Raw genomic sequence first — 23,433 nt, forward strand, 5'->3', positions numbered from 1 at the left:
CCACCACAGCCGTGCCCAGAAGACGCTTATCGGGCCTTGATCCATCAAGGCCATCGAACACTCCCAGGATCAGGCGCAGCGGGTCATGAGGGACCTCCCACCCAAGAGCTTGAGTAAGTTCGCGCTCCACCCCTGCCACACCATGTGATAAAAATTGGCTGGGGAGTGGGTGCAACGCGCGCACGCTGGAGAGAACCGCAAGCGAGCGCTGAACATTCTCGCCGGGGTGAGGTAAGCCATGTGGAGGTAGTAGAGTTGGACTAGACGCAGCTTGGAGGAGGTCGTCAGGGTCAGGGTCTTGGGTGCCATAAGGGCGTCCCTCCAGTCCGCGTCTTCTAGGTGGCCCAACCACCCCTCCCACCGGGCACGGAGCGAGTCTAAGGACGCTGGGCCATTATTCACCAAGGAGCGATAAATCCGGGACACCCCCCCTCTGCCCAGGTTCCCCATCATCACTTGGGCCTCCAGGGGACTAAATTCGGGAAGGGAGGTGGGGGCCGGGATATGGACTTGGAGAGCTTGCCTCAACTGCAAATATTTGTAGAATTGGCAGGAATGGAGGGAGTGGCGGTGTTGTAGGTCTGCAAACGATCTGACATGGTCCCCCACCCAAACGTCCCCGAGCTGCGAGATCCCGATGTGGTCCCATTTACGGAAGTGTTGGAGGGATGAGACCTCTTCTAGCCAGGCCCCACTCCACAGAGGCATCTGCCTGGTGAGTTTCCGATCCCATTTAACATACCGTAGAGCGGTACGCCATGCCATGAGCACCGTTCTAGTGACAGGGGGTAGATCCTGGGGAACTGGGCTCCCGTACAGGTATGCCTGGAGTTGCGCAAAATCTGTCGTCCGAAGCCGCCCGCGAACCAGTCGTGGATCACAATCAACCTCGTGGCCAAATAGTAGAGATGGAGATTAGTCACCCCCATTCCTCCATCATAGGGGGGTATGTGGCAATGCGCTAGAGACACACTTGTTCTCCCTCCACCCCATAAAAATTGTGTGAGGACTCCGTCCAGCTCCCGAAACCAACTGCCCGATAGATGAATGGTCACGTTTTGCAGGATGTATAGGAAGCGGGGGAAGACCATCATTTTGAAAAGGGCACTCCTACCGAGTGGGTTAAGGGGAAGGGTCTGCCATCTTCTGAGGTTCGCCTTGGCTTTTGTGACCAGGGGCGAGATATTCAAGGCCCACTCGAGCTCCGGGAGGAGGGCCACCCACACCCCCAGATATTTGAAGGATTGCCTCCGCAGGGGGATGGTCGTTTGCCAGTCGAAGCACGCCCGAGAAGAGTGCAAGGGAACTAGGGTGGACGTCACCGGATTGAGCCTGAGGCCGGAGACCCGTTCGAAGCCTGAAAGGACGTCCAGACGTCACGGACCCGAGCTCTCCGGGTCCGCCAGGAAGAGGAGGACGTCATCGGCGTACAGGGCAATTTTGGCGATCTGGTGTGGATCCCAAGCCCAGCCGCGAATGAGGGGGTTCTGGCGGATGAGGGACGCCAGGGGTTCCATTGCTAGTGCAAATAGAAGCAGCCCTGGCGTGTGCCCCTCCGGACAGGGAATGCCTCCGAAACCACGCCGTTGATGAGGACCCTCGCCTTGGGGGTGGAGTAGAGGACCCGGACGAGGCGTCGGAAAGGGAGGCTGAAGCTCATCCTCTCCAACACGTCCCCCAGATAACCCCAATCCACCGTATCAAATGCTTTTTCAAAGTCTAGGAAAAGCAGTGCAAGATACGGGGTGAGGAGATGGCGATGCGCAAGGGCGAGGTGAAGACGGCGTATACAATGTTGGGTCCCCCGGGCGGGCATGAAGCCGCATTGATCGGGATGCACCAGTTCTTGCAAGTGGGGACGGAGCCGTTGGGCCACCACGGTGGCGAAGTGTTTAATTTCGGTATTGATAAGGGAGATGGGATGGTAGTCCGTAAATAAAAGGGAGGGCGGCTGCGTCTTCTGGAGGACTACTATGGAGGCCACATCTGTCTCTGGTGGGAAGGCCCCCACTTCGACTACATGCTTGAACAGGTCTTGTAGGTACGGAACCAATGTGTCTCGGTAGGCCTCATAATATTCTTGGGGGTAACCGTCGGGCCCGGGCATTTTGGCGGAGCGCAATAGTGAGATAGCCCCATGTATCTCTTCCGGGGTGAATGGCCGGTCCAGAGCCTCGGAATCTGTCTGGGAGAGGCAGGGCTATTGAGTCCCGGTCTCGAACAGCAGAGCCGCCAGTGAGGACTGGGGAGGACGGGCTGCATAAAGGGTTGTCTTGGGAGGTGGTGTGATGAGCTCCGGTTCCATCCCGAATCTCGGGAATAATGCGATTGGCTCTAGGATAGGACACCAGATTGTGGAGAAGTTTGCCATTTTTGTCATCCCAACCATACACCCGCGCGACCGAAGAGCGCCAGAGCATTTTAGCGGACTCCATCGAGATCCGCTGAATTTCTTCTCGGATCAGGGTAAGCTGACGGGCGGAGTCATCATTGTAGATGATAGCCTGGGCATCCTCCAGCTGCGCCGCCTGGGCTTCCAACTGTGTAAGTCGGGCAGTTTGTTCCAGGCGCTTCGCGTGGACCAAACTCCTAGCCACCCCGCGCAGCATGGCCTTGCTGGCCTCCCACAGCGTGCCCGACGAAGGGACCGAGCCCGCATTCGTGGAAAAATTTTGCTGCAGTTCCTGCCCAAGGGACTCCGTGAATTTGGAATCCTGCAGGAACCAGGCATTCAATCGCCATACCGTCCGGGCGACGCCAGGGGGGTTGCCGAGACGAAGGGAGACGGGTGAGTCATCTGAGACACCCCTGGATAAGATTGTGGACCCGTTGACAGTCCACGGCCGACAGTAGAAACAGGTCGATACGAGAGTGTGAGCCGCAGACGTGTGGGTAAATTGGACCTGGCGGGGATTCCACACCCTCCAGGCGTCACAGAGACCCAAGGTCGAGGACCAGTCAGATAATCGTTTTGCAGAGGCAAGGCGGACTGCCGATGGTGTAACCGGTGTGTCACAAGTGGGCTGTAAAACGGCGTTGAAGTCGCCTCCTATCACCGTCAGGCCTTGTGGAAAGGAGGAAAGCACCAGTGTGAGGCAGCGGAGGACCGGGACCATCACGTTTCTAATTATTCAGTAAATTAATACTTATCAATGAAAACCTTCTTATGGTTCTTAAGGAGGCATTAACCATGTATATATGTGATATTATGCTTTCCATTTTTCTTCTCTTTCTTAGCTTGGAATTTGAGATCCGAATAGCGAGATTTTCTGTGGGTACATTTGAACTTTTACTATCCCTTGAGATAATTTGACATAAGCCAGTTATCATACATCCACACTCCCCGCTCTGAATAAGGGTAGGGACACTTGATTCAGTTGGTCCTGAAAGACTGCCACGGGTCCCTCCAGGACCACGCAGGCATGAAACATGTCGACCTCCTAAGCACCTATCAAGAGATTGTCACGCTTCGTAACACTTCACTCACAATCCACACTCACCTGCTTTTAACCCTGCCAAGGGGACCCCCGATTAAAATATTAAATATTAAAATATTTTTTGGTACCCCATAGGCAGTTTTATAACAACATTTTTCACTACACACTCTATCGAAATCCAACGCATCAACATGTATCATTACGACCAAGAAAAAAGATCTCCGATAAAGAGCACTCTTGCAGGGCCTCAGAGGCATTGCAGCGCCGACCACACGAGCAAAGCTTGATAAAGAAGTATAAAACCCACATGGGTGTGTGAGGGCTGCACTTTCCAATAAGGAAGATCCCTTCACTTTATATACATTCCACCAGACTTCTTCTTGTGCAAATATTCCTATATGGGAGCATGGGTGCTGGACTGTTAATTGCTCCCTGTTCTCTTTCTTGGTGATTGATAATCACATTACCATGCAACATTTGTTTAAAGTAAAGAGAAAATATGTCCCTTGGGGAAGACAAACAAACTCAAGCTCACACAGGTTTAACTTCAGTCAGACTTACCAACACCGATAAACAGAGAGTGCACATATACTGGAATGATTCGGCTAAAATACCACCAGACCCAAGAATGTAGCGTCAGAGGTTGTATTCATATATTTGCAAAAACTAGACTCATACTTTAAACATCAGTGTTGTCATTTAAAAACCTTAATTTTCTCACAATTGTAAAAAAAAACAATAAATCTCATGTGCATTAAAAACAGTTCAAACTGAACACAATAAATCCAAAATTCATTTAACACCAACTCATTAAAGTTTTTGTTACACCGAACATACAAACCAAAAAAGCCACATTACCATGGCAGGGGGTACCGCTGCGGACGAAAGTCTGTCCACCGCTTTTCCGCCGGTCGGCAATCGTGATGATTGCCGTCCGGGCGGAACTGTGGCATGATATGGTGGCGGTGCCTAGAAGGCACCATCATCCATATTATGATGCTGGGTTTTCAGGACCTTTACATGGCAGCGATGCCGCCATGGAAAGGCTGTTGGGAATTGCTTAGGGGGAATGTTGCGGGCCCCCAGGGGTGGGGGGGTGTAGGGGTGGGGGACTGCACTTGGTGGGTACCTATGGCACCCCCCTACATTGCCATGCTCAAGGTGGCAGGCACCGCGCGGTGCCTGCCACGTTGTGCATGGCAGTGCACAAAGTGCCTCTTTGGCTGGTATTGCAGTGGGTGCTGCTTACAGCAGCACCCGCCGCAATGTCAAAGATACGGATTGCGACCGCCACATGGCGGTCTCATCCTAATTTGCGGTGCGGTACCACTGCACCGCTGGCTGACGGTCCCAACATTGCTAGGGTGGCGGGCGGACTAAAGTCAGGCCGCCATCCTAATGGGGCCCTTAGTGTTTGTTTGTTATTTCCACTAGCGTGTATGTGATCACAAGCAAGTAGATGACCGATCACATACACCCATATTGACATGCAAACTTGCATGCATTATTGGGACCATTTGGTATAGACGCCTTTTCATGTGTACTGCACCTAGGTTTTAAATGCATGAACTTCCTATACATCTGACGCTCTATATTGTATATTATATCCTCTGTTACTGGTAATACCCAACAAAAGTAAGTATATCAAAAAATTGTGCATGCAAATTGCACGCCTACTAAAGGAACTGCCTGTTAGACACATCAATGGGGGAGTGACCTCTTTATTAAACTTTACTAACCTACCCAGACGAAAGCCCAGGATCTCACATTGGCCAGTAGGGCTGGAACATGTTGGTGTTATAGGGTCATAAGCCAGTTATCATACATCCACACTCCCCGCTCGGAATAAGGGTAGGGACACTTGATTCAGTTGGCTTGTTTACAAGCCCCTAACGCCACCAGAGCGTCACTTGTTCTGACGCTCCGGTGGCATTGCTCCATACCCCATATTTACAAGGTGCCATTAAGCCACTTAATGTTGCTTAACGCCACCTTGTAAATATGCCCCTATCCGCAGCAGTCCACTGCTGCAATCGGGCGGGCAATAGGTATTGCAGTGGGCGTTACACTGCAACGCCCATTGCTTTTTGGCACTGCCCCCATATTTACAAGGATGGGGCAGTGGCAAAATCTAAGGGCAAGTAAAACCTGGTCTTAGGATGGCGATACGAGGAGAAAGTATTAATTTCTCCTCATATTTTTCTTTTTCTATGTGTCCTGCAGAAACAGCAGATCACCTTTTAAGGTTGTTTATGTGCAGGAAGGTGTCCCTACCTGCACATAAATCACCCCTGCAGCGCAGGCACCTTTGCAACATGGCGCAGGGGTGCCTGCGCTGGCGCTAGGCATCTAATTTAGCATCAGCATCAGGGGAAATGCAGAGGTTCGCTGTATTTTTTTTTAAAATATGACGCATTCCTGCGTTTTTGAAAATGTCATAGCGTGACATTGCCAAATTCCGCATTTCACTGCACTCCGACATTTTCTTGTACATATCCCCCTTAATTCCCTTTTAGACCCCAAAGGGGGTCTTCCCAGGATTTTTGCACATGGGCTGACACTGCTTAAAATCGTGTAGTAAGGTGGGCACCACAGGAACTACGGATATTAACAAACTATTTTTACGCCTCCGTGCTGTACATAACGACTAGCAGCTCCCTTTGTGCCGAGGACTGAATGCTTTTTATTAATCTGATTTTAACGTATTTGTAATGATTTTAAATAATTGTGCAATAAACATATTCTGATTCTAACCTTATCGAAATGATAACGATACCGTTCTGTTCGACGTGCCACATTAATTGATTCAGCGTGCATCTGTGCTTCTGAGAAAATGTTAGGCGTTTTCTGGACTCTAAAGGGAGTGGCAACTATCTTGGGTCCGATAGCTAATGAATGTCTCCCTGAAAGTAAGAAATTCTACTAACACGTCACCAGCTACATGAGCATTACTGGTACCCAGAAAGGGGACCCGATTGAATAAGTTCACCAACTCCCCCTCCCCTCCACCCCCCCACCCCCCCCCCGCTAAAAAACAGTCATGACTGTCATATGTTAGCTGTCAACGGATCAGAGTCCCCGTGCTAAAAGTCACAAACTTCCAAAACGATGTTAAAAACTTTTTAAAAAGAACAAGTGGCTATGAACATCTACCCCTTTAGAATTTTCTACGTCAACCTCAGTCAGAAAATAATGTAGGTTTATGTTAGATATGGTTAGTTTCTGGCATTATTTGTCTTTACCAATAAAGTTAATACTGTCAGTATAGTAAGAACGTTCATTCGACCAGACTTATGCCTGAATATAACATTTTCTCGTAAACATGAAGGAAAGTTTTGGTTAAGGACACATGGCGATTATTATAATAAATCTACTTCCTCCTTTATTTGCTCAGCAGTCAGTTGAAAGCAGTAGAAACAAAAACAGAGGTACGTTTTTCAGAGTTCCTGGAATTAGTTTGATCTTAGGAACAACAGCAACCAATGAAAAGTCTCCAACCACCTAAAACCCCAGAGGAATCCATCAACTTCAAATGTCTTTGACCGACACATATCTTATTTAATGTTTTCTGTCTAGTTCGTTCATGCTTCTGCTCGGGTCCTAGATATAGGCCAGAAACAGCCGAAATAAAACACCACTTCTGCAGCATGAGAACACACCATTTTGGAAGAGCCATCTTAGATGTATATGTATTTATTTATTTGATATATGTATATAGCGCCGACCTAGTCATATGGGCAACAGAGCAGTTTACATATAACACAGAAATACAAAGGTGAACAAGCATGGATTAACTGAAGGCAGTTGATAAAAAAGTAAGAAGGAGAGATACTGAGAGAAGGTATAGCCAAGAGATCTTTACAAAGGTTCATCTAGTTTTACAGAGCTCGAACTATAGAGGCACACAGGCAATAAACAAAACAAACAATAAACAATACACGTCACACTGCACAGTCAATTACAGAAAAAGAATGCCACTCCTCCGCCTTACTCAGCAGGCAGAATACATCTTGGGGGAAATCTAATTTCTTAACCTGTGGCTTCGTTGGCCACAGTCAGTTTTTATCAGGGATTAACGTGGCTTGTCTCTCACGAGCAGCCAATCTTTCTTGATGAACTTTGCCAGGAACATGTCCATCCTGACATCGTAAGTGCAACGTTGCCTTCTAATGAATGACAGAGGCACTCCTTCCAAAGGTTAGCATGGCCCTACTTCATGCCACAAGGATGAAAAGAGAAGGACTGCAATGTAGTGTGTCGTGTGTGCAGTGCTGCAGATTGCCTACCTGGCCGTCTTCCAGGCACCATGTCCTGTACTGGTATGGCCAAGCCTATGAAGCAGAGACAGCTCTGTGCAACTAACTATCAGACCTTGGTTGTCTTCATGAATGCGGAGCGCCTATTGCACCACCCATGTCCTGGGCAGCAACAGGACTCCGAAATCAGCAAGCAAGAAAGAGTCTGCAAGCAGCACCAAGGTATTACAAGGTCACCACACCAATTTCCTGACCAACTAAGACCATCAGGGCCGGCTTTAGCACTGGTGGTGCCCGGTGCGACAATTGTTTTTTGGCGCCCCCCCAATAACCTCCTTCTTGGATTCCTCACGGCCAGCTGTCAAAAGGACCCCTCATCTCTCTCCATAGCCCCTCTCTCAAATACATTTAATTTGTTTTAAAGCACTGGTAAGGGCTGGCTTTACCAATCCACTCAGCTATCCACATAAAATACAGATCTGTTCTTTGCAACAGTCCTATTTATCCTCTATGCAACATTAGGGCGAGTCCAAATTGCCACTAGACAAAACTCTGATCTATCTCTCTCTAGCAGGAACAATAATTGCAAGAGTTATCTTGACATTTTTATTGATGCCTGAAAGCTGGACGCACAAGAAATTCTGCATCGGGTGCTTTTAAATAGTAAGTGATTACTTAACTCAGCCCTCCTCCCCCCCTCCCCGAGTTCAATTCACCCTCCAGGTCAGTGCCTAGTGCTGCCGCACCAGTTATACCGCCCTAAACCTGGCGCTGAAGGCCGTTTAAGATGGAAAGTAGGAGTGGCGAAACGGAAGAAGGCACCACCTGATATTAATAAACAAGGAGAACAGTGAAGAAACAGGAAACGGATAATTAAATCTTTTTTTTGGGGTGGTTGGAGGTGTTGTTTTATTTGCTGCTGTTATTCCTAGGATGGAACTGTAGTTCTTTTGTTTCTGATGATTAGGTCTCGCCTGAGCCAGCGCATGCACTGCTCTAGCGAGACTTTTAGTAAGTGGGCTCAGAAAATGCTACCATGGCCGGCCTAGAGCTTTCGGTTACGCGCGTGGGCGTGCGATTACGAGCAGAGGTGCCATCTGGCTTTCCTCGTCATGCTCATTAAGCGCAGAGCTCGCACAAGCGATCGTGATAACTTTCACTTTCGCGTCCGCGTCACTTTCACGGCCGCGCGGCCAATGCTTGTTTATTTTAGTGCCTGGTCCTATTTTCTTTCCCATTCCGACTCTGTCAGTATTTAGCGACTATTTTCACAGATGTCACTTCGTAGCCCTTACAATATCAGGTCTTGATATTTGTTAGAGTTAAGACATTAAGCCTCGGATTACATCTCCCCAAACCTGAGCCCCTGTGCGGTGTCTGGCACTGAACGACTGACTCTACACCCTAATGCGCATAAGTAGCAAACTTTTTTCACTTATCCTGACTAGGATGTGACACGCGAGTATCGTGAGAGACGTGTTGTGTTTTTTTTTAAGTATCAACAGTTATTACAAGAAATATCGCTTTGAAGCTAGTCAACAAAAAACACCTCCTGGAAATCCCTCCGGTTGGACAAGTAACCAGTGAGCGCATACTGCCCCCTGCTGTCAGGTTTGGTGTCAGAAGCAGAAAAGCAAAAGCTCTCTTGGTACAACAAAGCTCTGCCAGGAGTTTCATCTGGTGGTGAGCAAGAGACCGTGGTCAACAATCATTAATTTAAGGCTAAGCAGGGGTTGAGTACACTGTAAGAAAAGCGCGCGCATCACATCGCTGCCGCGGAGTGACCTTGCTGCATCCAGAGATTAAACGGAATGACGTGTGCGAGAGATCGTTTTTTGACTTTCACAGAGGGCAACAGTAAACAACTCAACCAGTGCTAATTTTTGTTGTTGCAGTATTTATATAGCGCAAACTCGCCCGAAGATATTGGAGCGCTTTAGGTGAGCACCAGTTACATTACACAAGGGCACATTCATTTTAAGTGGACACGGGGAGATTACGTGATGTGGCCAGAATCACAGGATGTTGAGCCGACACCGAGACTCAAACCTGGTTCCCCAGTTCCGTTAGCTCACATCCTCCTCCCTTACATATGTGTGCTGAACGGCAGCCATATTGTGCAGCCATGCAGCAACTATAATGCCAAGTTTTTCAAAACCAAGTCAGTATTGCTCCAAAGGAGTTTCAAAATCATTTGAGAAAAGTAAGGGATAAGGATCACAGGCCATATTATGAACAGGTAAGAAGAGGCTGCATAGAGGAGAATGATAAACGAATTCCTACTTTAGCTTGATGTTTTTAAGCATTTTATAGTGGCTGCAGGTCTTCAAATGAGCACTAGAATAGCATTTTCTCATGAACATTTAGTGGGGGTGAGTATGGTCACTGACTCTAACCCTGACTCTAACCCTGCTGCTTTGGGGTTTGCCTCTCCCCAGTGACTGGGACAGGGAGTACTCTCCTATACATATCTTAAGCCAGGTGGGGGCCTTGGTACATGCAGTTAGAGAAGCACTCATCCAATCTACCATTCTTTAGTGGGAAGCCAAGACTGGCTGCCCATCCTTTCTTGGAGAAATCTTCACGGCTTGTACCCCGCAATGCTCCTGTGTGGTAGTGTGTCCAATAATTTGGTCCCTGTGCTCAGTGCTTTTTAAGTCTAGTTTGACAGCGGAACTATCACCATACCTTGGGTGAACAACATAAACAAAGCTTTCAGAAGTACTACTGAGAGAGAGGTCTACATTTTGATTACCTTGAGTTCAGCATTTGATTGGGCCAATGTGTGCTCCCTCTGAAAAAGTGTCCTTGTATTTTACCTTTCACTCTATGGGAAAGCTAATGCTCAATATAGCAGTACTGTTTTGTGTAGGATGGCAGGCCATTGATCAAAGCTATAGGTATGATCTTTTTATCATGAAAAGTTATGCGAAAGACAGCTATGCTTTTCACAATAAATTTGTCAGCCTATGTTAGTCAATAGCCTTCCTTTTTAGGTCAAGCCTGGGCAGCGCATGCACTGCTGAGAGGCATGCAGTATTGGAGTATGGCTCTGAAGCCCCGTCCACTCTACTTCCATATTTTTAATTGGCTTGGGTCATTATCCTTCATAAACGCTGGCTTCCGAGTCGGTATTAGGCTTGTTAGTCCCTCCTTGGTACCACCTTGTCTGCATTTGTTACCTCCTATAACGATTGGACCTTTCACTTGTTTTGCTACAGAGTATGCTTTATTTTGGCTGTGAACACTATTTTGTTTAATGATTTGCCCCTTCACCACCTACTACGTCGCAGCACTGCACCCGCTTTAATTTTTTTATTTACTAACGGTGGTCCGCTTTAACTATAGTGTTCGCGTTTCTTCCTTTCCTTATTTTAGCAGCGTGGTCCGCTTCAAGTATAGAAGCCGCACATACTTATTTTTGTGGTATTTTTGGTTTGTTTACTAGCGCCCATGCGGCACTTTCGCATTCATGGAGGCTGCGCCCCTTTCTTTACACAAGCTGCGTCTACAGAAAGGTGCGTAGCCGCTATAAAAGTGAAAGTGTGGCATGGGCGCTTTTACAAAAAAAAGTCCGTTTGTCAACTTGACAAACCGATGCTTTTTTTGTCAAAAAGCGCCCCATTCCGCAGGTTCACTTTAATGTCGGCCACACCTCTTTCTTTAGACACGGCTTGTCTAAAGAAAGGCGCACGGCCTCCATGAATGTGAAAGCGCCGCATGGGCGCTAGTAATTTGCAATGCAGTAGGTCTCGCACTTGCGAGAGTTGCATTGCCAATAGCTCAAACTCTTGTAAATGCAAGACCAATTGCATTGCAAATGCTTGTTTTTTTGGCTGCTGAGCAAATAAAGAGAAAGTAAATGTAGAATTTCTTCTAAGCAGCAATAAGGGGTCATAGGGGTAGAGCAGTTGGTGGACTGACCTGTTGGGTGAGACAATTTGAGGGGATAAGGGTGGAGGAGGTCAGCATTGATAGGCCATATATTCTGGCCATAAGGGTTAGATCAGTGAGCGGCCTTGATTTAACTTTGTATAATGTTTACGCTAGGGGTCAACCTGGTGGGAGGTGCTCCCAGGCCATAATGGCTTTAGAGAATTATTTGTCCCAATTGGCCCCCAATGATGATTTAATTATTGCAGGGGATTTCAATACCTGCTTTGAACCACTAGATTCAGATGATGGCAGGCTTAGTGAAGAGATTGATGCACTTTGGGGGATCCCACAACTGGATCTTGAGCCTATTAGAAAATGGACTGGGGCCGCACTTCAAATGAAAGGGTTATGCCTGGAACGAGGCCTAAGGGCGGTTAATGGTAGGACTAAGTCCGATGCCAAGGGTGCGGTGACATTTGATAATGGTAGATCCAATAGGTGCAATGTCGCCCTGAAAGTGACCACAACCCCTTGGTTCCTAAATGTGATGATAGGAGTTTTTGTGGTCCAGTATTGATGGAAGGCGACACTTGCCCCAATATAGTAACTATTGCGAATGATTTAAGAAGGGTACGGTGGGCCAAGGTAGCAATGGATTGAAAGAACGTGGCAGAAATTAGGGCTCTAGTGTCAGGTTCTTTAAGAGAACTTTCCGAATGTGGCTCTCAGGAGGTCCTAAATGCCAAGTTGGGGGGAATCCATAGTGACCTCTTTAGCGGCCTAAAAAGGTTTTTCATAAACGCTGGACCTGCTAAAAAGATTAGTACGTATAAACCTAACTTGTGGTATAACAACACGTGTAAGCTAGCTCACAAAGCTCTAGTGGTAACCATTAAATCTAGGATCCATGGTACTATTAAGCAGTGTAGAGTAACTTATAAAACGGCTATCAGACACGCCAAGAAAGAATGGGATGAGGATCGTTGGCGTTGTCTGCTGATAGTATGTAGAGGCAGGAATATGACCCAATTCTGGGATCTTATTAAATGGGGGAATGGACATCGGTCAATAATCCCGAATAATAATGTCGAACCGCAGCAATGGGTTGTCTTCTTCGAAACACAATTCCAACTGGTTTCAGAGAGGTCAGGGGTTGTCCCACAAATCCAAATTGACGTCCCTCTGCTGTTCAACACAAAAGAGGTAGAGACAGTTCTTAAGTCTAGCCCAAGTGGTAAGGCACCGGGGCCTGACTGCATTCCAGCCGATTTATTCAAACAGGATTTTGATTTATTGATACCCTATATTACAAATTTAATTAATTCGATAGCTGGTGGAGCCCCAATTCCTGCATCATGGTCCGGAGCGGAAATCATGCCTATCTATAAGAAGGGTGATCGTTCCGCTCCGGCCAATTATAGGCCCATCAGCCTAATTGACGCTATTCAAAAGATAACAGCACGTGTAATATTGGGTAGGATCCAGGGCTGGATGTCTGAAAATGACATTTTATCTCCTTTACAGGCGGGGTTCCGGTGTCATATGGGGACTTTGGATCAGGCTTTTAGATTTGTCCTTATATATTGGAAGGAGGTCTTTTTGGGTAGGGGAATGCTCTTTGCTGCCTTTGTGGATCTAAAATCTGCCTTCGACCTCATGCCAGGAGCAAAATTATGGGAGGTCCTATTGAGACTGGGGATGCCTAAAGAGCTAGTCTCCCTCGTGGTTAGACTCCACGAATCAACGTATGCTCAGGTTCGTTGGGGGAAACTGGGCGAGGTTACAAAGAAATTTGAGGTAGGAAAGGGCGTCCGGCAAGGGTGTGTGCTGGCACCAACCCTGTTTTCTCTATTTATTTACGGGGTAGTGCAGTATTTTGTTGACCAACCAACGGACGCGCCGATGCTCGCTGGCCAAAAGGTGCCCCTGCTCATGTTCGCGGATGATAAGCTGATACTATCCAAGACGAGACAGGGGCTGCAGTTAGCTCTGTCTCGTTTTGAGGAATTTTGCTGCGAACATGAGCTTGTGGTTAACGTAGGGAAGACTAAGTTTATGGTGCTCCATGGGTCCAAGCCCGTTAAAGCACGAGTCTTTATGGGTGGGAAACCTCTGGAGCAGACAAAAGTCTTCACCTATTTGGGTGTCACCTTTGGCGATAAGTTGAGCTGGGATCCCCAAGTTAAGATCCTTGCACTGAAACACACTCAATTAGCGGGAGCATTGACCAAGGAACACAGGCTATCATTAACTAAGCCAATAGCTCCAGTGGTCAAAATTTACACGACTAAAATTATTCCCGCTATTTTATATGGTGCTGAAATCTGGGGGTTTTGTAACCTGAACCAATTGTCCACAGCCCAGAATACATTTATGAGATCGGTTGTGGGCCTGCCCCAATCGTCCCCCCGTACTCCACTTCTGTTTGACTTAGTCTGTCATAGTATTGTGGATACTGCCCGTTATAGGCCGTTGGCCTTTTGGAGGCGTCTCTGGATTACTCCAGAGCTCCATCTCTTTGCTAGGGCTTTGACCGAAGTAAGGGGATTGGATCGCCTGCATAGGATCCCATGGCTGATTGGCATAAAATCTCTCCTTATTGACATGGGATGAGAGAACTTTGGGAGAGCCCTGAATCGGTGGAATTTCCTTCCAAAGAATCCTATCGAGCAGCATATTGGGAGCTAATTAAAATAAAGAAGTTCTCCGCTGTCACTAGCCCCATTCTGTCTAGAGATTTTTTAGATCTAAAAGATGAACCCTGCCTGGAAAGCTATTGGGACCTTATATCAAAGCCATTAGACCGCAAGCTTTACCACCAATGCAGAGTTGGGTCATTGCCACTCCGGAAGTTTACATGTAAGTGGCAACCAGGAATTGGTGATAAGTGCCGATTTTGCCCGGATCATACTGAAGATATTGACCATCTCCTATTTGTATGTCCGGTCTATCACAAACCTCGTAGCTTGTGGTTAAAACCAGCATGTCGGTCCTTAGGAACCAGCTCTGCGATGGCTGCTAAGAGGCTGCTGAAATCTGGCTATAATGAGATCGCAGTAATAGGAGCAGCTAAGTTCCTGAGTTGGGCATGGGTGTTGCGGATGAAAAATGGGGGGCCCTAATAGCTAAGATATTTCCCCTTGGGGTATTGAACGAACTACGTGGAATTATGTATTTTAATAGTTTTTTATGATGTGTTCAAAGTCTTGTGCGTGGGATATATTTAATCTTGTATTAGGAACTGTTTTAATATGTAAATATATGTATTTATTTTTGGTTGTATCTAATTTTAATATACTGACTGTTCTGTATTTTAAGATGAATAATCGCTTTTTGAATTGAATTGAATTGAAATGTAAAATCCTCGCCTTCAGCCAAGAAAGAAAAACCATCGCCCAGATTTATTAAGGTTTTGCTTTGCCCATGCAGCACACAAGATGACGCAGGGCCAGACAAAACTTAGAATGATACATACCAAGTCATGCAAGGCCACCTTGTGTAGCCCTGCATGGCTTAATAAATCTGTAGTAACGCAAGGCAGCACAAGTTACTGCCTTGCGTTAATCTGCATGGTGGGGGTATTACATGGGTGGACTGTGGTTGTTCCCACTCATGCATTCTGAAGCATTCCCTGATTTATCAACACTGGAGGACCTGGAACTGCGTCAGAATTGTACGCCTTCCCACCAGGGGCACAACAAGGACAATTATGTTTAGTTCTCCTTGTTGTTTCCTCTTTCGGAGTGTGCAGCATTCTGCAGCACACTTAGAAAGTGAAAAATGCCTCAAAGGATTGTTTTTGTGCAGGAACGGACACCTGCCTGCACACAAAAAATCCTTCTAGGGACACCTGCCTGCACAAAAGCAATCCTGCCTGTAACGCAGGCACCCTTTCTTTATGGCATGAGGGGGCCTGTGTTGGCACTAGGCTGCAGATTGTGCGCCAGCACAGGCTGATGGCAGGAATGCGTTATATCTTGATAGAAGTGGCGCATTCCTAGCCTCGCCTTTCCACGAAGTGCAGGGCAGCAAGTTGTCTTGATGTGTTGCGTGAAAAAATATTTAATCTGCCCTCAGGTCTTTCTGCTGGCAGTTCCTAGTAGGCATAGCTTTTTAGGACAGACAAGAGTGGTAAGCAAACATGAAAAACCTACACGCCTCAGTAATCTGTTCCCACAAGTGGACAGTGGGAGGTGGTTAGCTGCAAGAGTGAGATGAGTTACCTTTGCAGTGACCTTGGCATTCTCAGTCTCCAGTTACAAACACCCAGCGACATTCCAATCGGAAAATATGGTGTGGCATGGTATTGAGTGATCCAAATTATGGCAAACTGGAGCCATTTACAAGAAGGTGTAGGGGTGTAATAGGCGGTCCAGGCACCACCAATGCACTGTTCTTTAAATTAGTAACACAGGTTGTGAACAAATTTCCCACCACAATGTGCAACCCACTCAAGCTGGTCTTAAGAACACATTAAAAAGTAGAGTGCACTATAGAAATGGTGTAAGTAGTAGCGGTTTTATTAGTAGTAGCAGAGCTAACAACATCTAACTCATCATAAAACTAACTTATGCGAGTTGCAAAACTGATTAAATACAAAGATTCTCAAAACTGTTTTTCTTACATAACTTTGTCATATTTGATCTTTTACAGGTGTCATTTGAAAAAATGATTTGTATTCCTGTGCCTCCTGGTCTTTCTGTGACTGACAATGTCTGGAACGTGACTCCCTTGAATAAACCGGACACAAAGGTCATGATCACTGGCTTTAAAACTCAGCTAGACCTACAGTACTATGGGCTCATTAACCAGTGGTGTTACGACAATGCCATTTTGACATATTCAAAGTTTTTTCCCTATCTCATTCTCACAAATTCCATGATTTTCTTCATCAGTAGCAATTTCTGGTTCAAATTTCCTGGAACAAGCTCAAAGATAGAGCATTTTATAGCCGTGCTAGGCAAGTGCCTGGATTCCCCTTGGACCACCAGAGCACTTTCAGAGACTGTGTTCGAAGACCCTGAATACTACTACGAACCGGCCAGCTCCTCTTCGATAAGCCCCACTTCTTCCATTCCATCTACAACAACATTAGTGATAGAAAGTAAAACGGAACATGTTGTCCAAACCTTGCCGCCAGAGGGGCCAGTGGAGGAGCCCTCGCTGGCAACTAAACTATCAAAAAAGCTCCCAGGAGCATCACTTGATAGGACATCAGGAAAGATACTGGACAAAAGGGAAGGTGAGCAAGCGAAAGCTTTGTTTGAAAAGGTGAAGATGTTTCGTGTTCACACGGAAGAGAAAGATATTCTTTACCAGATGTACAAGAGGCAGACCATTTTGCGGGCTCTGGAGACAGTGGTGTTCCTATCTTATGTTGCAGTCTACACCCCTCGAATGAGATATACTGTCCATTGCACTGACTCTCTGAATATAACAGGCTTCATAGACTACTACTGTATCCATGGACTATGGAGAATGTATAGCATGCTCTCAATAGGTTACCTGTTTGCACTCAGCATCTATTGTTGCACCTGCTTCTATACTGTCTACTGGATATTTTATGTCAAGCTCAAAGAGTACTCGTTTGAAGCCACCCGCAGGGAATCTGGCATCAGCGATATTCCTGACGTGGTCAACGACTTTGCCTTCTTGCTGCACCTCATTGACCAGTATGATACACTGTATTCCTGGAAGTTTGCTGTCTTTCTTTCCGACGTGAGTGAGACCAAGCTGCTGCAGGTTAACCTCAACCATTACTGGACAACTGAGAAACTGAGGCAGTGCCTGACCATCAACTCTGAAGGGAAAACAGAGCTGCGACTCTTCATGATTCCCTGCATCCCAAGTCAGGTGTTCGAAGTGAACGAAATTGAAGTGTTGAAGCTAGAATTTATCAGATCACCGACAATCAGTTCTACCATCACACACCTACGAGCACTGAAAGAGCTGTGTCTCCACAACTGCAACGTGAAAATGGAATCTCAGGCTCTAATGTTTCTAAAGAAAACTCTGCTGGTTTTAAGAGTGCACTACTCTTCAGCACAGGAGTTACCCTCATGGCTGTATCAGATGTGGAAGCTCCAGGAGCTCTACTTGAAAGGACGCCTTCAGATTGACAAGGTGACCATAAATTTCCACTCACTTCGAGGCCTGAAGGAGCTCAAGACTTTGTATCTACAACTCTCCATGGGGAAGCTCCCATCGGCCATGTTGGATGTAGCAGGTACACTCAGTCAGTTGACTATTCACAACGAGGGTGCACGTTTTCATTCCCTCTCTAGCCTAAAGAAATTTTACAGCCTGACTCACCTAAGGCTTCTGGACTGCAAGCTAGACAGGATACCAAGCTCCATTTTCAGTTTGACCAACATGAAAGAAATCGAGCTGACCAACAACAATCTGACTTCCCTTGAAGAACTTGCCAGTTGCCAACACCTGAAGAAGCTATGTTGCCTAAAACTATCTGAAAACAGAATTACCAGTATTCCGTCAATTATTGAAAAGATAAGTGCCATTACCACCCTGCAGGTAAATAACAATATGATCTCGGAACTCAATCCCAGCATTTGTAATCTGAAGCAGTTAAGCCATCTGGATATGTCTTACAATGCTCTTGAGATGATTCCCCAGGAGATCGGTCAGCTGCAGAAGCTGGAGTACTTCAATGCATCGCATAACAACATATCTGATCTCCCCGTGGAACTGTTTACATGTACTGATCTCCAAACCCTTCTTCTTTCCCACAATAAGATCCAAACCCTACCTTCATTGGTGGGCAATCTGGTGCAACTAAATGTGCTAAGTCTAAACGAGAACCTACTGGAAAAGCTACCGGTGGAATTGGAAAAATGTGTCTATCTCAGTAAGAATCAGCTCTTTGTAGAGAGGGAGCTTTTCTCTACACTGCCTGCCGATGTAAGACATCAGTTGATGAACAAATCGCCAATCAAGGATGTGAGTAGCGGGTTTCTGTTGGGCATAATCTCACATTAAATTGTGTTCGACGCAGAGTATTTAATTCCAACAGAGATGCTTTAGAAGCACAATCAATTACAGTTGATATTAATCAGAGAATACTGTGAGTTATCAAATGTATTTTAAATGAGAGATTCTCATGCAGTGTAATACTACACAAACTTCAACTAGTAGGCAAGAGATGCATTGTGCCTCAATCCAGATGCAAGTGTCTGTAAAGCCGTGTCATGTCAGCTAGTTCGATTTCAAGATCAAGAAGAGGGGTAGATAAAGACTACAGCGGCTAGAGGGGCTAAAATATAAACACTCCATTGATTTAGCTTTTACCTCAACACCAGATCTTCTCTTAGATCTTACCTTAGGTTAAGATTTCCATTTTAGTTTGTACGTGATTTTTAAACTTTCATCAATGGTATCCTACCTAAATATCGAGTTTTAAATAATGTGTTACCAAAATATTGTAGACCAGTGTTTCTTAACCCTTTGACTTCTGTAGACCCCACTTAATCATTTCAGTAACCCGGGTAACCCAACTGAATCCTTATTGGCATCCCGGGACCCCCACTCAGTCATTACTGGAGGTGGGGACCCTGGCCTAAGGATTTTCGAAGATTTGAACTGCAGAACAAAACAACAAATACAGAAACAGGCATTCATCAAACAAAAACACAGATGATGAAACTTTTTGTTTAATATGCAGACAAATATGTAAAAAAAAATTACATTTTAATAGGAAGGTTGGTGGTTTTCTCAATTCAGTTGAGGCCACTCATCATCCATACTATATCACACAAATCAATCTTTTAGCCTCTAATTTCGATGTACTTCACATTTGTAGAACATTTTAAAATATTCGGTTGTATGTTTTGCTTCTTTATTTAAATACACTTTATCGTTCTGTAAATACTGTTTCGTTTTCTAAGCAGTTGAAGACTCCCTAAGGAGGCTTTCCGGACTCCCAGGAGGTCCCCAGACAACAGGTTATGAACCACTGTTGTAGACTAAATATCAACTACCAAAGCATGACGAAGCTAAGTCTAAGTATATATGGGTAAGTATAGGTTTACTACTCTTGAATCCACATATATGTACCTTGACAATGTATGTATATATATTAAAGGTAAACAAATGTGGAGTTTAACCCCTTCGGTGCTCATGACGGAACGGTTCCGTCATGAGCGTCGGTTGAGCTGTGCTCATGACGGAACCGTTCCGTCATGACCACGCCCGCGCAAGCAACGGTCAGCACCGCGGGGGAATCCGCGCCACATGGAAGGGGTTAAAAAAGTAAACCTATACTTAGCTGTATATACTTGCGTTCACAATATTTTTGTAGGCAATATTTAGGCTGCTATATTTTAGTAGCACAATATTTTTGTGCTTGGTATTCTTTTTTTTGTTTTTTTTTAAATAAATTTTATTGTGCAGAGAAAAAGGGTACAAGCACAGGCCTACAACCACCTGGGCCGGCCGCTAGTATTCAGAAATGTTCAAGCAGTTCAAAAACAATGACTGGCCCGCAGGGGCTCCGCTAAATGACAGGAGATCAGGCTGCACATAAGGGAAGTCAGGATACACCTTATTTTACATAAATATCAACAAAAGTAAAGAAAAACAAAAAGCAAGGCGAAAAACATTCAAAGGGCGTCTAACCACAGCAGAGGAACTCCACATAGGACCACCCTAGGGTGGTCAATAAAAAGGGGGTCTGAGAGGGAGGGGGGGGGCCACGGGAAAACCAAATCTATATTCAGATGAACAAATTAAGCAAGGAACCCTCAAGGATCAGGGGGACAAGGCAACATGTGCTTGGTATTCTGACGTACAGTCTCATAATTCAAAAATGTGCATTGAAGTGGATAAGGTGATCTATTTGATTCAAACCTTTCCCAACACATAGGGGCAGTCGATAACATTTTGTGGTGTCGTATTTATATAGTAACTGAGATTACTTAAAGCTCTTGTGGACCTTCTAGTCCAAGAAACAAATCAAATACAATGAAAAAAGTAAGCCTCTGAAGTACTTTCTGCCTACTGTATAGGTGTGTATGTGTTTACCTCAGAGTTTTTGTCCTTGACAATTCCCTACTTACAAAAATCCATCAGAACCCTCGAGCACTTTCAGCACATCACAGCATCAAGGGGCAAATCCAATTACTATATGAACAAATAGTGTAGCATGCTACTGCAATTATGTGCCTTATTTGGTGCATCGCATTTAATTGATTTGGGCTTTTGGCTGATTGAAATACGATTGATCTCGAGGCTTTAAAGGGGGGAATATTGCTACTCATTCCCCTTTTCTGTGTAGCAGGAGATCGGAGCTTTCACAGGTTTTCCATCATTGGCATACACTACCCGTGCTAATGCTGTCTGTCTGTTGATCTGGAAAGTATATTATCACAGGAAGTTCCCAGACTACAAGACGTTTTGGCCAGGGTTTCCCACACCTCACGTGTGACTGAGCCTACACCTCCTAGACTCCTATCCTCAGAAGCTGCTCACGATGATTCTGTGTTCATTAATCTGCTTTAGAGGCCCTTTTCATTCCTGATTTTATTAACGGGTTTAAATATATTCAATTGTTAGAATTACGAGGTTACATTTTAACTAGAGAGTCTGGCCTATTTAAGATAGTAATGTGCTGTCCCCACCTCTCCTAAGATTCTCTGGGATGACACTACCCAGGCTTTAGCTATTGATGACACTTCATTCCTGAATACTTGTCGTCTGTCGTCGGGAAACTGGGTACTTCCTCTTTTGTTAGGGGTGGAATGCCTCTTCATGCCAACCCCAGCATGGCGCCACCTGCTTTCACAGCTCATAATCCACCCACTGTTGTAGAGTAGATATCAACTACCAAAACATGACGAAGCTAAGTATATATGGGTAAGTATAGGTTCACTATTCTTGAATCCACATATATGTACCTTGACATTGTATGTATATATATTTAAGGTAAACAAATGTGGAGTTAAGAAAAGTTAATCTATACTTACTTGCCTTCACAATATTTTTGTAAGTAATATTTAGGCTACTATATTTTAGTTGGGTAGTTAAACATATTCCCCACAGGTCACCTGCTTGCACTTGCCCTTCATCCTAATGCTTCTGTTCCTAAACAGTGTACTACAAGGACACAGTTTCTCTCATGAACACGTCCTTATTTTGTTAAATAGAAACATTTGTGATGCTACCGTGGGCACTTCCAAAATAATTGATAGCACTTCATTTCCCCTGGGAAAGTCATTGCCAGAAAATGTGGACTGTACTGTATTATTTTTTGATGCCCTGTTGTCACCAAACTGGGGGGCATGTGGAAACCAGTTAAATATGTGTTTCTTGTGTTTTTTTTTATAAGCCTCCATTTCCCTCGTGTGTTACCGACCCTCAGCTTACAAGGGGAATGTCAGGTACACTCCCTGCCTGGTGAAATTCTTGGGAGATTCAAGAACAATGTTCATGAAATAACTCGTTCTGGAGGCATATTTACAAGCCCCTATTGCTACCGAAGCATCACTTTTTTTTACGCTCCGGTGGTGTATCGCCATTTTCCATATTTACAAGGTGGCGCTAAGCCCCCTAACGTGGCTTGTAAATATGCCCCTTTCCGCTGCAGTTCTCTGCTGCAAAGGGCCATGCAATGCGTGTTGCTGTGGGCGTTCCAGCACAACACCCATTGCTTTTTGATGCAGCCCTAGACTTACAAGGCTGAGGCAGTGCCAAAAACGAATCCCATAGCGTTAGAATGGCGATTCAAGTTTTTTTGCTCTTTTCATGTGTCCTGTAGAGAATAAGAGCAAATCGCCATTCTTGATTGATTATGTGCAGGCTGCGCAGGCACCCTTGCAACATGGCAGTAGGGTGCCTGTGCTAGCGCTATTCAGCTTTTTGTACGCCAGCGATAGGGAAAACACATGGGTGCGTTGTATTCTTGTGAATACAGTGCATCCCTGCATTTTAAAAATGTCGGAGTGTGGTGCTGCTAAATTTAGCGCAGCTGTGTCCCCCGGCATTTTACGTAAATATGCCCCTCAGTGTCTTGAAGCCCTGTGATAGTGTAGGCACTGATGGAAAGTGATATTGACCTGGGTCAGTCACTGCTTTATAAGAAAGCTTTTTATATCACAGATCTTTATCACACTTGTTTAATTTTGGCCTGTTGTAAAAACACCCTTTCAGTGTTGCTTCTTGGCTGTTCCCTCACTCCTGGTACACAAGCACCGGCATCCTGTCTCTTCGTCATCAAAAGATGTTCATCATCTACCTTAGTAGAGCATTCCTGCTCCTAGTAAATCTTGTAGCTCGAACATCTCGTCTACAAGTTATGTGCAAACATAGTTTGCCCTGTCCTCTCACAATGCACATGGCACCCACTCGCTGCTCATCTGCATGCAGAAACCAAAAATGCCTAAAACCCAAAATGTTAACCCTGTGCTTTGTAGCAAAATCTACATTCTTCCAACAACCTCAGCGACTGTATACCACCACATCTTGGAACGCAGCTTGTTTGTCTACTAGATACGTTACATCGGAGTTGCATGTGTAACTAACCAGTGCTACCTGGTTATTACTATTCAGGAAAACGTGACCATTGACTTCCCTCACCTAAAGAACTACCAGAACCCTTCACATTCAAGCATTGCCAACTAAAGGGGCCGCTCATCCGGCGGACTTTTAATTTGACTAGCTATTAGTTTAGCCTTCCTTTAATGACCCTCTTTAAATCCATTCTAATAATTTATTGGCTGTGCTTTGGAAGTTCATGGATGATTATAGGTTTGTTCTAATCTTTAGTTTTAATTTTTCAAAAACGCAAATAAAAGAACAGACACAATACGTACAGACATATCTTCCAGTTTCTTGGCAGGTTTACGCCTGATCAA

The 23,433-nt window shown here is 45.5% G+C and overlaps 1 protein-coding gene across 1 annotated transcript in view; it reads left to right on the forward strand.

Annotated features, from left to right (window-relative positions):
- The window catches only part of LOC146856261 (volume-regulated anion channel subunit LRRC8C-like), a 149,041-nt gene that overhangs the window by 119,979 nt on the left and 5,629 nt on the right, over positions 1-23,433 (forward strand). Inside the window, exon 3 of the mRNA XM_085651226.1 lies at positions 16,223-18,526. Coding sequence (XP_085507352.1) covers positions 16,223-18,526 — 2,304 coding nt within the window. The remainder of the gene's footprint in view (positions 1-16,222; positions 18,527-23,433) is intronic.

This window comes from Triturus cristatus, chromosome 4_1 (genome assembly GCF_964204655.1).
Source record: "Triturus cristatus chromosome 4_1, aTriCri1.1, whole genome shotgun sequence".
NCBI lineage: Eukaryota > Metazoa > Chordata > Amphibia > Caudata > Salamandridae > Triturus > Triturus cristatus.